General features: G+C 38.4%; 1 protein-coding gene across 2 annotated transcripts; it reads left to right on the forward strand.

Moving 5' to 3' along the window:
• Positions 1 to 3114: 3114 nt before the first annotated feature.
• Positions 3115 to 14336, forward strand: haspin (histone H3 associated protein kinase). 2 transcript variants are annotated; one of them, XM_067498273.1, is made up of 16 exons: positions 3115 to 3559; positions 5548 to 5715; positions 5931 to 6080; positions 7064 to 7189; positions 7272 to 9105; positions 9432 to 9567; positions 9787 to 9929; positions 10433 to 10621; positions 10882 to 10967; positions 11150 to 11212; positions 11287 to 11378; positions 11544 to 11623; positions 11992 to 12080; positions 13165 to 13307; positions 13498 to 13600; positions 13884 to 14336. In XM_067498273.1, exons 1-16 carry the CDS (start codon positions 3405 to 3407, stop codon positions 14083 to 14085), a joined length of 3759 nt encoding a protein of 1252 aa, XP_067354374.1. In that variant the 5' UTR covers positions 3115 to 3404; the 3' UTR covers positions 14086 to 14336. The 2 variants fall into 2 exon arrangements, with proteins under 2 accessions (XP_067354374.1, XP_067354373.1); XM_067498272.1 differs by having other exon boundaries at positions 7061 to 7189; positions 13884 to 14335.
• Positions 14337 to 14668: the final 332 nt, after the last annotated feature.

Raw genomic sequence — 14668 nt, forward strand, 5'->3', positions numbered from 1 at the left:
AAAAACCACTGATCAATACTAAGAAAAAACTCAGCTAGAGGAGTAAATATAAATCAAATAAAAATAATAAATGAAAAAAACAATACTATTTGTAAATTTTTCCACAGTTTAATGGCCACTGGAAGAGAGGATCTAATGTGGCCCCCTGTGGAGCACTTGACTGTGATCAGTCTCTGGGTGAAAGTGCTCTTCTGTGCAGCCAGCACACAGTGCAGTAGGTGGGAGGGATTGTCCAGGATTGAGAGGAGTTTGGACAACACGTGTGCCACAACATGCAGAGGGTCCAGCTTCTTCCCCAGAACAAAACCAGCCCTCTTTACCAGTTTGTCCAGTGTCTTACTGTCTGCCCCAGCAAACCACAGCATAGAAGATGGAGCTGGCTACCACAGACTAATAAAACATCGGCAGCATGGTGCTGCAGATGTTGAAGGACTTTAGTCTCCTTAGAAAATACAGCCTGCTCTTTGTTTTCCTGTATATTGATGCTGCATTAACTGACCAGTCCAGTTTATTGTCCAGGTGGACACCCTCGTATTTGTACACCGAAACTACTTCCACCCACACTCCCAGTATGAAGAGAGGATTGAAAGGAGTCTCAGACTTCTTGAAGTCCACCACCAGTTCCTTTGTTTTACTGATGTTGAGTTGGAGATGATTGTGCTCACACCAGCTAACAAAACTATCCACCACAGATCGATACTCCGTGTTATCTCCATCCTGGATACATCCAACAATGGCAGTCATCAGAACTAAATTGTACCAGGAGTTGTACCTGAAGTCAGAGGTACACAGGGGGAAGAGAAAGGGAGATAGAACTGTCCCTTGGGGAGCACCTGTGCTCCAGGTCACAGTGTCAGTCAAACATACAGCTATAGAGGTATTACAAATAGCTGCGTACATTTAAAGTATATTTGCAAACATTCCTAGCAACTTTGTTCATGATGATAAAATACATTTGTATACAGTGCCTGTATTTGTATCCCGAGCAAATAAGTGCAGGCTTTGATTTTGCAGAATCAATTGTGCAGTCTCTTGATTTTTAAGGCCAAATGCAACACAGTTGATATATTGTTTGAAATGACATATAACCTATTGGCAAATGACATATAGCCCCAGTTGGATATACATATTAACTTTTCTTCCCACTCAGCTTATTTAAATTATTTTCCACAGTTTCCTTCCCACTTAAGCTAAAACAGAAAGTGAAACAGCTTTTACCTGTCTTTTGAAAAATACACGTCAGCTTAAATAAATTTTTCCCATACCTGTACTTTACTTACATTAGATTTAATTATGGTTACTTTGACTTTTACTCCACTACATCTAAGGGCAAATATCTCTACTTTTTACTCCAGTACATTTCTAATCAATGTTGTGTTACAATCATGTCACATTACAAATTTCATAAAAAAACCCTATGAAAACTAATCGCTAGAGAGAGACAGCATACTGTCAGTTTTTCCTTACTTGGCCTTATTTAAAAGACTTATTTGACACATTAGCACTACTCAGAATTTTACTCTTTGGCTTCCTGAACTTGAACTTGCCATTGCCTACCTCTTCTTCTCACTCAACCTGAGCCGTTTAGAAATATAACTGAAAAAAGCTTTAGATCATATATTTAATCAGCTCAACCCATCATTTATGTCTTATGTCCCCCCCAACATGAAGCAGCACTGGTCGACAGACAAGGACAGAGAAAAAAATAGTCAACTTTTATTACTTTAAGTGAAATATGCACTTACTTATTTTTACTTAAGTAAAAATTTCAGCGTGTACTTTTACTAGAGTACATTATTGTTTGTTCATTGGGGTGACTGTGGCGCAGGAATATAGAGTGGTCATCCACCAATCTCGCAGTTGTTGGTTCAATCCCCAGCTGCTCCTCCGGTCACGTGTCAAAATGTCTTTGAGACTGAAACCCAACTTAGCTGCTCCCGTTGAGTGTTGGCCAGCTGCATAGCAGCTCCCCCATTGGTGTATGAGTGTGTGTTTGATTGTGAGTGTGAATGGGTGAATAAGAAGCATTGTAAAGTGGTTTGGGTACCAAAAGGTAGAAAAGCGCTATATCGCAGACCTTTTATTTGTACTATCAATTCTGTGTATTGATTGAACACTTAACATTATTACTCTGGCACTGAATTTTCCTCTACTGCCATTAACAAGTCACATTTTCCACTTGCTTATCACTTACAGTAAGTTTATGACCACTTTACCTCAGCTGTATTTTAAATGATTTCTCACACATAGCCTACTATATAGGCTCGCAGGGCTAACAACATTTATAAAAACAATAATAAAATAAAAGAATTGGTGTGGTCCTGGGCATCCATATATTTTCTAATAATAAAGTAAATTTCAAATCAAAAATATATACGGGAAAAAAATGCAAATGAAGACAATGCCAGGCAAACAAAATGGTGACACCTGGCAGTTTATTACTTTTGTTGTTTTACTCCTCTATTCAGAAGTCAAAGGATGGCATTCATACTATTACCCAAAATCTAACTGATTTACACTGTGAGCCATTTTACTTTATGTCTACGGACGCTGTTTGTCTGCTGATCTGTACATGAGACTGCTTGCATACTTAAAATATACTTTTGCACAAACTGTGAATTTTGTCTGTTACAGTGACTTTCTTCCATCCTTAAAAAATAGGCATTTTTGATCTTCGCACAAATTTCTATTTGAGCAATTTTCCAAGTGATATTAACTGGCAAGAATTGGATGCCACTATACGAATACTTTTTCACAAACAAAATTAAGGTGGTGTTTTATAAAATTCTGCATAAACATAAAATCTGCTCATTCTGAATCTGTACCTTAATTATTTCTGCGCTGTATACAAAGCTATATGAAATTCTGGCCATAATCATAAATGTATATTACAGGCAAAAATGCTAATTTATGTTTTCCATAGAGTTTATTATCATAAACTATTAGATTAGACACATTGGACTATCGTTGAAACAAAGTGTATGCAAACATTTGCAGAGCATGCAAACTTTTAGAGGATCACAGGTCATCTGTCATGACCAACACTGACGGGTGGCCTCATTCCTCCAGTCCGCCAGGCGGCGCTTTGCTGTCGTCACCATTGTCTGTTGACCAATCATCGGTGTGAGGCAGTTTGAACAAGAAGCGGGTTGGGACAAGAGTAATTCACGTACAGATGAGTAACGTTATGTGTTATGAAAATTTCTTAAGCATCTATTTAGTTAGATTGAATTTCAAATAATTTAGATGAAAATTGTGATTCGCTGTACAAGTGTTGGTGGTTAGTTCAGACAGCACAGTTAACAGTTAGCGAAAGTCGAGCCGTCGGATCCTGTAAACGGCACATTCGATTAGACACAAGTTTGGCTTTTTTTTTAGCGCGGACATAAATTGTCATTTTAACCATGAAGCCTTTATTTCTCAAGACATACGGTAAAAAGAAGCGTAAGCTCTCTGCCTGGATTTCACCTGAAAACCGGAAACGGGCCTTTGATAGCACACTGTCATCAGATGGTGACAGCTCAGGCTTTGAACGCGCAAAACCCACAAGGACAAGCCGGTAATCACGTTGTGTGTATTCTGTCTTTTGTGTTTTCTTTCTCTCTTTAATCTTGTAACCATAAACCTACTGAATTTGGGGTTTTCACATGGTTTTACAAATAAGGACTAAGGGGATCAGGGCAACAACAGTCAACCATACAGGGGTGTCTGTATCTCAACTAAAAATATTAATACTTTTTCGTCAGAAAACTCTTAATTACATTTTTTCTTTATTTAAAGTTTTGCTTATCAATGCTATAACTTGCATATGACCATTTGACAATTTTTAGATGGAACTACTGATGCATAATGTTAGACAGTGTTGCAGTAAATGTCAAAAATGTTATAATGTTTAGTTTTTCAACTTTATTAGTTTGGAACTTTCTCTTTTTAGTGATGTTGAACTATATGTATTATACCCTGCTATAAGTGTTAATTGTTATTTTGTGCACACAAATTGATATTGAATATCTCAGGAGCTCAGAAGTTAGGTTGGTCTCTTGTGTTTATTTGTAGTTTGTGAGCCCACCAAAGACGTCTCCACCACATCTACTGCTTCACTGTGTGACACTGAACAAAACTATTCCTGATGCAGCTGTGCACCTGCCCAGCTTCTCTGATCAGCTGCTCATCTAGCTGATCCCCTCATACAGTCAAAAGCTAAAAACTTTCACACCATTTGTAAAGTCAGAGCTGCAGTCCAAGCAGAAAAACTAAGAGACACAGCAACTCTAAAAGCTAGTTCACAATGGCAAGCAGTTTAAACATTAAATTGAAACCATACATACATCTGTAATTAAATGTTATAGCATCTTTCCTAGTTAAAGTTATATGGTCACGAGTCAGAATGGTAATTATAGTTATCCACAATCCCAATCTTATTAGTAGAAAGTTTATTTCAAGATTACTACAGCTTTGATTTTACTAGTCAAAACTGCATTAAGATATCTAAAGCTCCTTAAAATGTGTATGTGGTCATGTTATCATTTAATAGCTAGTTAGTTAATCTGGAATTCAATTCCTCCTAGTCAGAAAGAACATTTCACATTTTCACAATGACTATCTTCTTAATTGTCATTTTACATATTCATTATTCTTTGTTCTATTCATTCTTCCTAGGCCAGATGACAGTTATGCCATTCATTTGTATTGGGCTTTTAGTTTCAGATATCTAGAACATCAGTCTTTATCCTGACTACAGGCAAGTTGCTCCAACATGTGTAATCATGAAGTCAGACTCATTGTAGAGCCCCCGTTTTGCTGCCCCTAGATAACCCCCCCACCTATGCTTGTGTTCTGTTTGTGGACTTCAACTCTGATTTCAATACCGTGGTCCTTGACATTCAAGTTGGCATTCATCCGGGCCAGAATGAGGTTCAGTGACTTGCCCAAGGAAACTTTGATGTGTAGTCTGGAAGAACTGGGAGTTAAACAACTGTGTGCTTCAGCTCTGCAACATCACACTCCAAACGCAGACTGCTATGTATACTTGTAGTGCGATGTGCAGAGATAATTGTCGATCTCCCACCCCACTTCTTTTACATACATCTGTACCCCCAGGGTCAAAAACAGTGGGCGAGATTATTGTTGTATTACACTACCTAAATGTATCTAATAAATTGCTATCTGACTGGATGTCCGCTGTAATAGTGTAGCACAAAATACCGGTACAAAAGTGCCAAAGATATTTTTGTAGTAATTTTTAAATACTAAAGCCTTAAACACTTATCAGCACAGAGTATGAACAAGTTTATTTCTTACTTGTAAAATATCCCACTAACAGCATATCTTGGTCACAGCCCTAACCAAATTTAGAGGTAAATGTTGAGTAATTACTACCTTAGGAAAACGACTCTGGCAGATATATTGTGATTTTAATTAAATGTTTTTGTCAAAATTGATATAGATGTCTGTGCCTATTATAAAAGTCTATTATTCATCAGTTTTTAGCAATAATGGATCGTGCTGCACAAACACAAACCTATCCCTCTCTTTTTCATGTCCTAGGTCAAAGAGGGCTAGTATTGCCTGTAGAGCTTCGCGTCCTGCCAAGAAAAAGGCTATGCAATTTCTGACAGAGAGCAGCTTTGATGACGAAAATATCAGAAAAGAGGAAAATGTCATCATCCTCTCTCCTCCCTGTCCTCCACCTGCTCAGGAGAGTAAGAGAAGAAGGTCTGTGAACAAACCTATAGCTGGTAATCTGGAATAATGTTATTATGCCGTTAATATGCATTTTCCCAAAAATCCAAACGTAGTACTGAACCACTTATAGATTGTTAAGAGGTGATTAAGGAAAATACTTAAGCATCATTTAACATCGTATAGCTTTTTAAAATTATTTTAGTTTGCTTATCCGGTGGTTTTAATCTTCTGTTTTTTTATTAAAGAGGGAAGAAGACTAATGTTTGCAGTGGTAGAGGAGTTCGTCTTGTCAAGAGAAAAACTGAATGTCTGACACTGAACAGTAGTGATGAGGAGAACATCAGCATACCTTGTCCTCCTCGTCGTCAGCCTGCTCAGCGGAGGAAGATAACCAGGTCTGTCAACAAACAAATGTAAAAAAAAACCTCCAGCGTTGAACAGCCTCTGTTTTGCTTTTTAATGCGACCAAACTGTGAATGTAAACAGACAGTTTACATTCCTGTCAATAGGATGACAGTTTGTCTTCAGCAGAGAGGGAGGAGACAGCTCAGGTCAAGTCAAAGTTACTTCTTAACTCGACCGGACAACATCACTGCTCCTTCCCAAATGAATAATCTATAAGAGTAAATGAGTTCCCCATCTCCCGTCATGTGTTCACCACAACATGTTTGTTGGCTAATCGATAATTCCTATGAACGCGTTAGCCGACAAAGCTGGTGTTCAACCAAATTTGCCACAGGTTCCGTTGGACACTGAGACAGTCACAGTCCCAAACCAGACAGGTCCCCATCAGCAGCAGACAGAGTAGGACAGGGAGCAGTGATAGTGACTGTTTTCGTGTTCATTCTTCTGTTCTGTTACAGTATTTAAACTAAAGAAAACTTTTTACTGAGGAAATGTAGATGCTCCACAATTCTTTAAGGTGAATGGAATTAGCTCTTGCTTTAGTTAAATTGTGGAAATACTTCATATTACACATCTGTAAATCACTGATTACCAGTTAAGACTGGCCTACTTTTGGGGGGGAGGAATAATGCCCTGCAGTGCATACTCTGATTTATTATATTGAAATATAAGTGATTGATAGATTTGAATTTTTATTTTAAGTAAATTAATTAGTATGCTGTTATATTATTATTATTTATTAATTGAAAAATAAAAAAGAGCTTAATGGGGCTTAAATAATTAATAGAATAGTCGGAAAGATTAGTCAACAAAAAAATAATAATTGTCAGGAGCAACCCTAATAATAATTCATATTTTTACAATGTACACTACTCAGGTTTAAACTTTGTTCCACCTATGTATATATGCCACATAGTTATGTAGGAATAAAAGACTCTTTTATATATTTCTGAAATGTTCATGATTTCAGCAGGAAAAGGCAACTTGCCTTAGACGCAGCAACACCAGACCAACAGCTTCCAATGACCAGTGACCGTGAGAAAGAATCAATGTCAGCTCAAAAAGTTGACAGAAATCTGTCTATGAAGAAATACTCCAAGTAAGTACTCAGTCAGGTTGCTAGTTATTATTACAGATTAGTATTAGCTGTAACCATTAGCTCTACTCTGTTTCCTTGTCAGTGTTCATCCTCCTTCTGTGGGCCGCTTTGTAACGCGCCGCAGACGTGCATTTGCAGATAAGCCCCAGCGTCCTAAAGCAAGAGTCACTTCACTGAACTCTTCAAATGAATTTTCCTCTGGAGCCTTGGGTTCCAGTAGGATTCTCCGGCCTTCAAAGAGGAAGAGGTTGCCTCTGACATATATTGTGTCAAGTGCAGAGAACTCAATAAATGCTGCAGGGACTTCCAGCTTTGCCACCAACCCTCTCCGAGAGATATCCCTCAGTGGGTTGTCAGATCAGAGCCTTGGACCCTGCACCAGACAACCCATCTTTTGCTCTACACCCTCGGCAGACCCTTTTAGCAAACGTCCACACCTTAGACCCCTTCATATGAATGATCCGTCCTCCTCCCCTCTGTCCATGTATGTAGGCTGTATAGGTGTCTTGAGTCCCTTTCAAGAAGATATAGATTCTCCACAGCAGCCCATCGCCTCACTTCATTCTGCATCACCCACTGGTCTCCACTTTCAGGAAAAGCCACAGTTAGACCTTTTTAAAACAACAGATCCAGTCCTGCATCACCTTGAAGAACACTCTGTTGATTTATTTAGGGAGTCCAAAAGCACTAACGAGAGAATCACCTGTAGTGAAGATGCCAAAAGCATCACTGACGACACAAAGACTAAGAGTAGTGGGGAGTCACGACATACTGTTCTGCTCTCTGAAGACAGTGAAAGCAGCAGTTATTTTGTGTCAGCAGCAGGAGGATTAGAGTGGCTGATAGAGGCTCTAAAGGAGAAGTGTTTGACCGAGCACTGCACAGTGCAGCTGGAGAGATTTGACATCCTCACTGTGACTCAGCTTTGCAGTCAAATAACCTACTCATCCTGTTTGGGAGAAGAACAGTCACCCCAAAGCCAGCAAAGCAACGAACATGCAGTATCTGTGAACAGTGGTCAAACTGACGATTTTCAGTCTTCACAAGCATTATTTAATCTTTGTTTATCTGTGACAAACAAAAAAAACAGTGCCTATTTACTGTCAGATAATAGTTTTGACTCTCCTCAACAGGCAGCTTCTGTGAAGAAATGCACGATTCAGCTAAAGAAATTAGCTTTGTCACAATTGCCTACTGAACAACATACAGGTCTTACACAACAGAAAGGTTCTTGTGATGATAGGTCTGATAATGCAGGTGCAAAACAGGCTGAAAATGATCACACGCATAACTTAGACAGTCCAGATGATCTGGCATCTATTAAACAGCCAAACAATAGCAGTCGAGTAGCTCAAACACAATTTGAAGACCCAGAAATTAAAAAGGCACTGTTGAAGAACAAATGTCTCACCAACAAACTTTCTATTGATATAAACAGAGTAACTTTATCAGAGTTGAAAGAGATTCTGAAGCTCAGAAACACAAAGATGAAATTACCCACAGCTGAGCCAGATTCACAAAGTGATGATCAGACAAACGGTGGCCACCAGTCAAAAAAAGAAAATGATCGCGATAATAAAGACTCTTTTTCTATGAAAGTCAACATGAGCAAGAGAAGCTCAACTAGTTCTGAGGAAAAGATTCCTACAGACAAAGAAGCTCTGACAACCTCCTGTGTCCCCAAAAGAAAAAAAATGCCTCTGGCTCCTAAAGAGAAGCAAAGAAGGAGCACATCTGCAGATCGACCAGGTACAACCAGGAAGGCGTGTGTGAGCGGTCTGAGTGTGAGTCGGTGGAAAAACAAAGGCAGTGCCAGTACTCACATGTTTAGGCGTCAGACAGAGCAGTCGGGCGGTGTCAAGGCTGTGGACAGCAGTATAAATGAGCTGATCTCCACACAACACAAACAGCCAACGGTAAGAGAAATACACACAAAAACAACTAGGTTTGTTTGCCATTATCAGACAAAAATATGCAACGCAGAGACTTAAATTTAGACTGTCAGAGATGGTGATGGCACTCAATAGCAGTATATTTAGTGATAATTAACAAAACTACCATAACAAGTGGTTACCAGTCACTCATAAATGCAGTCAATGCAATGTTTTTAAAAGCTTTAAATGCCCCAGAGAAAATTCTTCCACTCAACTGTAATTAAATGTAAACTGTAAGCAACCATTTAAATAGCTACAGCTGTAGCTGTGGAATCACTGACAAACTATGACATCCATCCTGTGTGCAGGAGCTTGGAGCAGCCATGAATTTCACCACACCAGTGAAAACAAGTCCACTTAACTTCTCGTCTCTGTTGGCTGATCTAACACCGAACACATACACCTGGAGCAGACTTAAAGCTGCCATCTCTGTTCATCGCAAAGGCATGTATAATTTTCACGCACACACACACACACACACACACACACACACACACACACACACACACACACACACACACACACACACACACACACACACACACACACACACACACACCACTCAGTTTTTGAAGACATTTTCATTTAATTTGAAGCTGTCTCTCCAATGTTTGTCTTGAGCCTGATCTTTGAACCCCATCTTCCCTTCTTCTATCTCATCAGTGCTCCTCACCCCAAGGACTCCAACAGTGTCAAAATATTCTGAAATGGCAAATCTAGACATAAGCCAGGATCTGTTTACCACCCCCTTGAGGACACTGCTCCCCAAACACCTCCGGTCACAGCTGCTGAGACATGATTCTTTGGTAAAGCATTGGACAAATGTGTAACTAAGAATGAGCCATAACAAATACACACTACACTTTGTGATCATTGTAGTTGGTGCAGTTTGTAATGCTGTTGAATTGTACTGTGTTATGCTCACATGGATGCACATACATCATGGAGAGCAGGATGAACAACAACCAGCATTGAATGTGTCCTCTATAATAATTAAGTTAATCCAAAAATCAACTTAAAGACTCAAAATGTACTTTACAGTACAGCTACACATGTAAATTACCAGGATAGAACAAGATTTTGTAGACAGTTTCTCTGGTTAGAATGAAAATGCATCTGTTCCATCAGACAGACCACTGAAAAACCACTGTGAAAGAAATAGGACTAGCATTTAACAAAACTTAACACATAATGCAGGTGGACATCTATGATGTCTTACATTTACATTTAGTCATTTAGCAGATGCTTTTGTTCAAAGCGACTTACAAGTGAGGTACAAGGCAAGCAAGACCTGTGTCTTCCTTCACAGGTTGCATGTGAGAATGCAGATCTGTCAGATGCTGAGAAAGTGTATCTTGAGTGTGGCCAGCAGTGTCCTCTACCCTGGGAGGAGTGTATTCTCCCTCAACGTATGAAAAAGTGTGTAAAGATCGGGGAGGGGACTTTCGGTGAGGTCTTTTCCACCACCAATGCTTCAGGAGACACTGTTGCTCTCAAGGTATGTCTGCTTGTGTATAAATTATGCAATTTCATAAGAGGGTTATATGTACGAGTCTTGTTTATTCATTCATTTATTCAGTCAGTCATATTACCATATTGTATGGCCTTCTTCAGTGTATGAGACATACTTTAACACGTACACAAAAGGTGTGACACTTGAGCAGATTTCATTTATTAAAGAAGGCTGTGGACAAATTCAATGCAAATTCAGTATGGCTGGATTTATGTAGTCAAAGGTTTTTGTCTTGTTTTGTCTAGATCATTCCAGTAGAGGGCAGTAAGAAAGTGAACGAAGAAGATCAGAAGACCTTTGGAGAGATCCTTCATGAGATCATTATCTCAAAGTAAGAACAAACTCATACTGTTAGCTTTAGTATTACCTCATTTAATAGCCTGCCACTACCATTTGCATTGTAAAAAAAAACGAACATGACAGGAACGCTTTAAGCCTACACTTAAGATTTGAATATTTAATTTTAGTGATACCCCGACAGTGCTAACTAAACAACACTGTTTTTTTTTACAGGGAGTTAAGCAGCCTGAAAGAGAAGCAGCAGAACCAGACCTGTGGATTTATTGGACTCAATGAGTAAGCACCCCCTCCACCTTTTTGTTTGTTTGTTTGTGTTAATGAGACTTGATTTGTCTGTTGTTCCTTCGCAGTCTCCACTGTGTTCAAGGCTGTTACCCTCCAGAATTTTTGAAGGCTTGGGACAGATTTGACCAACGGAAAGGCTCTGAGAATGACAGACCAGGTGAGTGAGGCCTGTTTTTTGTCTTTTTTTTTCTGTGATTATTAATAGTCTAGTCTAATAAACAGCTAACAGAAACCCTCAAAACAAAGTAGTGTATGATTTTAATCAGTCTGAGTCCTTTAAAAATGTTGTCTTATTTAATTGGATTTTTGACTGACGTTGCAGATTTCTTTGAAAAGGATCAGTTATTCATAATCCTGGAGTTTGAGTTTGGAGGCATTGATCTAGAGAACAGCAATGGAACGGTAGGAACACCACATCAGAGAGACGGCTGCATATAGTGATTGACTTTGATGCTAAAAGTTCATCAGTCATGTTGGTGACAGCGCTAAACACCTCTGTCACACACTCTCTCTCTCCCTCTTTCTACTACTGTAGCCAGAATTTCAAGCGTACATTTAACCGAAAGCATTACCCTTTATTCTCATTACTCCAGCTTTAGCTCATTAATATCTTGAATTGAGTCATTACAACTTGTTAGCTAGACCTCTGCTAACCTTCTCAAAGAAAAAAACTGGATTGTGTGTTTTCCATACAATAACCTGTAGTGATTGATTGTAATTTGGATGTACAAATCCAGTTTTTTAATTCAAGCGTCTCTTGTGTCATCAAGCTGGCATCTTTAGGGGTAGCTAAGACCATCCTTCATCAGGTTACTGCCGCCTTGGCTGTTGCTGAGCAGGAGCTACACTTTGAACACAGGTACATCTCACACACACACACACACACACACACACACACACACACACACACACACACACACACACAACTACAGCCACAGCATAGTATATGCATGCATCAGTCCTTGTACATTCCTAGCTCGAAAAGACCCTCTGGAAGAAATTTCATGTTTGCAAAGCACTATGAGTATCCTTGAGCTAATAAAAAGTGTTTTAATTCCTGTACTCACATTCATGATTACCCAGCTTGCAGTCTTCTTACATTCCTTTGCTGCGGTACTGCTGCACATCTTAGCGTGTTGTTGCCTTTGGTGGAGCCCTGTGCACAGGGACTCATGTATAGAGCTTCATACAGTAGTTCTGTCAGTTTGAAACTTGACAGAAAATCTTTAAAACTGTTGCCATTAGGGGAACACATGCAAAATATGAGCATTAATAAATACGTTTTTATGTATATTTAATTAGTAGCAAATAAACTACACTTTGTACACTTAAATTAAAACATTGTTAAGTTACTTAACAATCAGAAACTGAAATCTTTGATTTACAGACATTTTCTTTGTGCACTCCAAAATGTGGTCAACCTGTGTGTCCTGTTATCTTTGATTTGACGTAAAGGCATTTAACTTGGAGAATAATAAGTGATAAGTAAATTAATAGATCCAACTGAAGATTATCTGCAACAATTTTGATAATCTATCAAACTTTCAGGTAATTTTTTTAAGGTAGGAATGCGACAGTGCCACTGGTTTTAGGTTTTTAGATGAGGAATTTTGCTAGTTTTGTTTTTCATTTTTTATTATTATTTTTTATTTATTTAATTTTTTTAAGTTAAATATCTCTGCATTTTGGACTGTTAGTGAAACAAAGTAAGATCTTGTAGCTTAAAAAAAATGGGAAATGTTTTGGGTTTGCTGAGATGCTAAGATAAACTTTTACCAAAGAAAATAAGGAACAGAGTAATTAATAAAGTCAACAATTTGTACTTACAATTTAGTGTGCAAAACACTCAATGACTCATTTAGTTTGTATGTGGCGTCAGTGTCATTAATGATTTGTTAATGTCTTGTAACAGTATTTTCACCCCCCTGTGCTGGTTACTGCAGGGATCTCCACTGGGGTAATGTACTGGTTAAAACAACCAAGGAGAAAACGGGAAGCTTTCTCCTGAATGGAACAGCCCACTCTCTGGAAACCAAAGGAGTGCTGGTCCGCATCATTGATTACTCTCTCTCCAGACTAGAAATCGGTTAGATATTTATCGGTATTTTATATTATGTTCAATTCAATTCAACTTTATTTATATAGCGCCAATTCACAACAAAGTCACACCAAGGCACTTTACAGAATAACGTTGTAGTGTTATTTTTAGTGCCCTATTTAATGCACAAATTATGTAGCCTAAATTATAAAATAATAGAATGTTTTGTTCTCTCTAGATGAACTGACGGTGTCCTGTGATATCTCAAAGGATGAGGAGCTTTTCATGGGCCAGGGAGATTACCAGTTTGAAATCTACAGGATGATGAGAAAGGAGAATGGGTCAGTGCTTTTATATGTCAGTGCCTAATATAGAAAGGCCCACTGTGCCACATAACTGGAGTGTCTGTGATCTGTAAAGGTGTCAAACAGAGCAGATTAATGATGTACTACACAAGGGGAGATGTGTAGAACAACAAAATTTGAAAGTTCCAGTAACTTTGGCTGAAGTTAATCTTTTCAAAGTTTTAAACAGTAAGACTTTTTTTAAAATTATAAAGCCTAAAGTCATATTTTAAATGAATAATTTTACATTTTGTAAATATTCTCTTTTTTTGTGTCTCAGAAACAACTGGACTGACTACCACCCACACACCAATGTGTTATGGCTACACTACCTGTGTTCCAAGCTGCTGTCCATGAAGTACCGGGGCTCTAGAGGGAAGGGTGTCAAGAATTTGCGAGAAGAGCTCACTCGTTTCTATGACAACATCCTCCAGTACAGCTCTGCCACTGAGGCGCTGCAAAACTGCCCTATGTTTCAGTAGTAAGTCAGCACTGATCACATGAATAGTGAGGACAGTCACACAGCGGTTTTATTCTTTATTTTTTGTTGTTTTTGTTTCAAGAAGGTACCATGTGAGTCAGTGACCAAAGCTCCGCATTCTACTAGTCAGTGTATATGACCTGGTATGTAAAATGTAAACATGGTTATTATCACTAAATGTACAATGTATATAAAACTGTCATTTTGCAAACTTATTAAAATGACCATGTGGAACTATGTATTCATGTGTTTTAATGAAGCCTGAGAATGCCTGTTCTTGTGCATGCTGCAATTTTAACATTCATATATATATATATATATATATATATATATATATATTCAGAAAAAAAACACTTAATACATTTTTATCTGATTTTTAACATAATCTTATCTGGTATTGTCCTTAGGTTTTGCAGTTTGTATTCTATCAGTTCATCTACATCATAATTGACTGAAATTAGAAAAATCTGAAACTGTTTTGACAGATTTTGATCTATAAAAGGGCATATCACACACCTCCAACATACTGTGGGTAGGCCATCTTAAGCTGAGGTCACCTGCAATTCCATACATCAAATTTACAT

The sequence above is a fragment of the Channa argus genome, chromosome 3, assembly GCF_033026475.1.
Source record: "Channa argus isolate prfri chromosome 3, Channa argus male v1.0, whole genome shotgun sequence".
Lineage (NCBI taxonomy): Eukaryota > Metazoa > Chordata > Actinopteri > Anabantiformes > Channidae > Channa > Channa argus.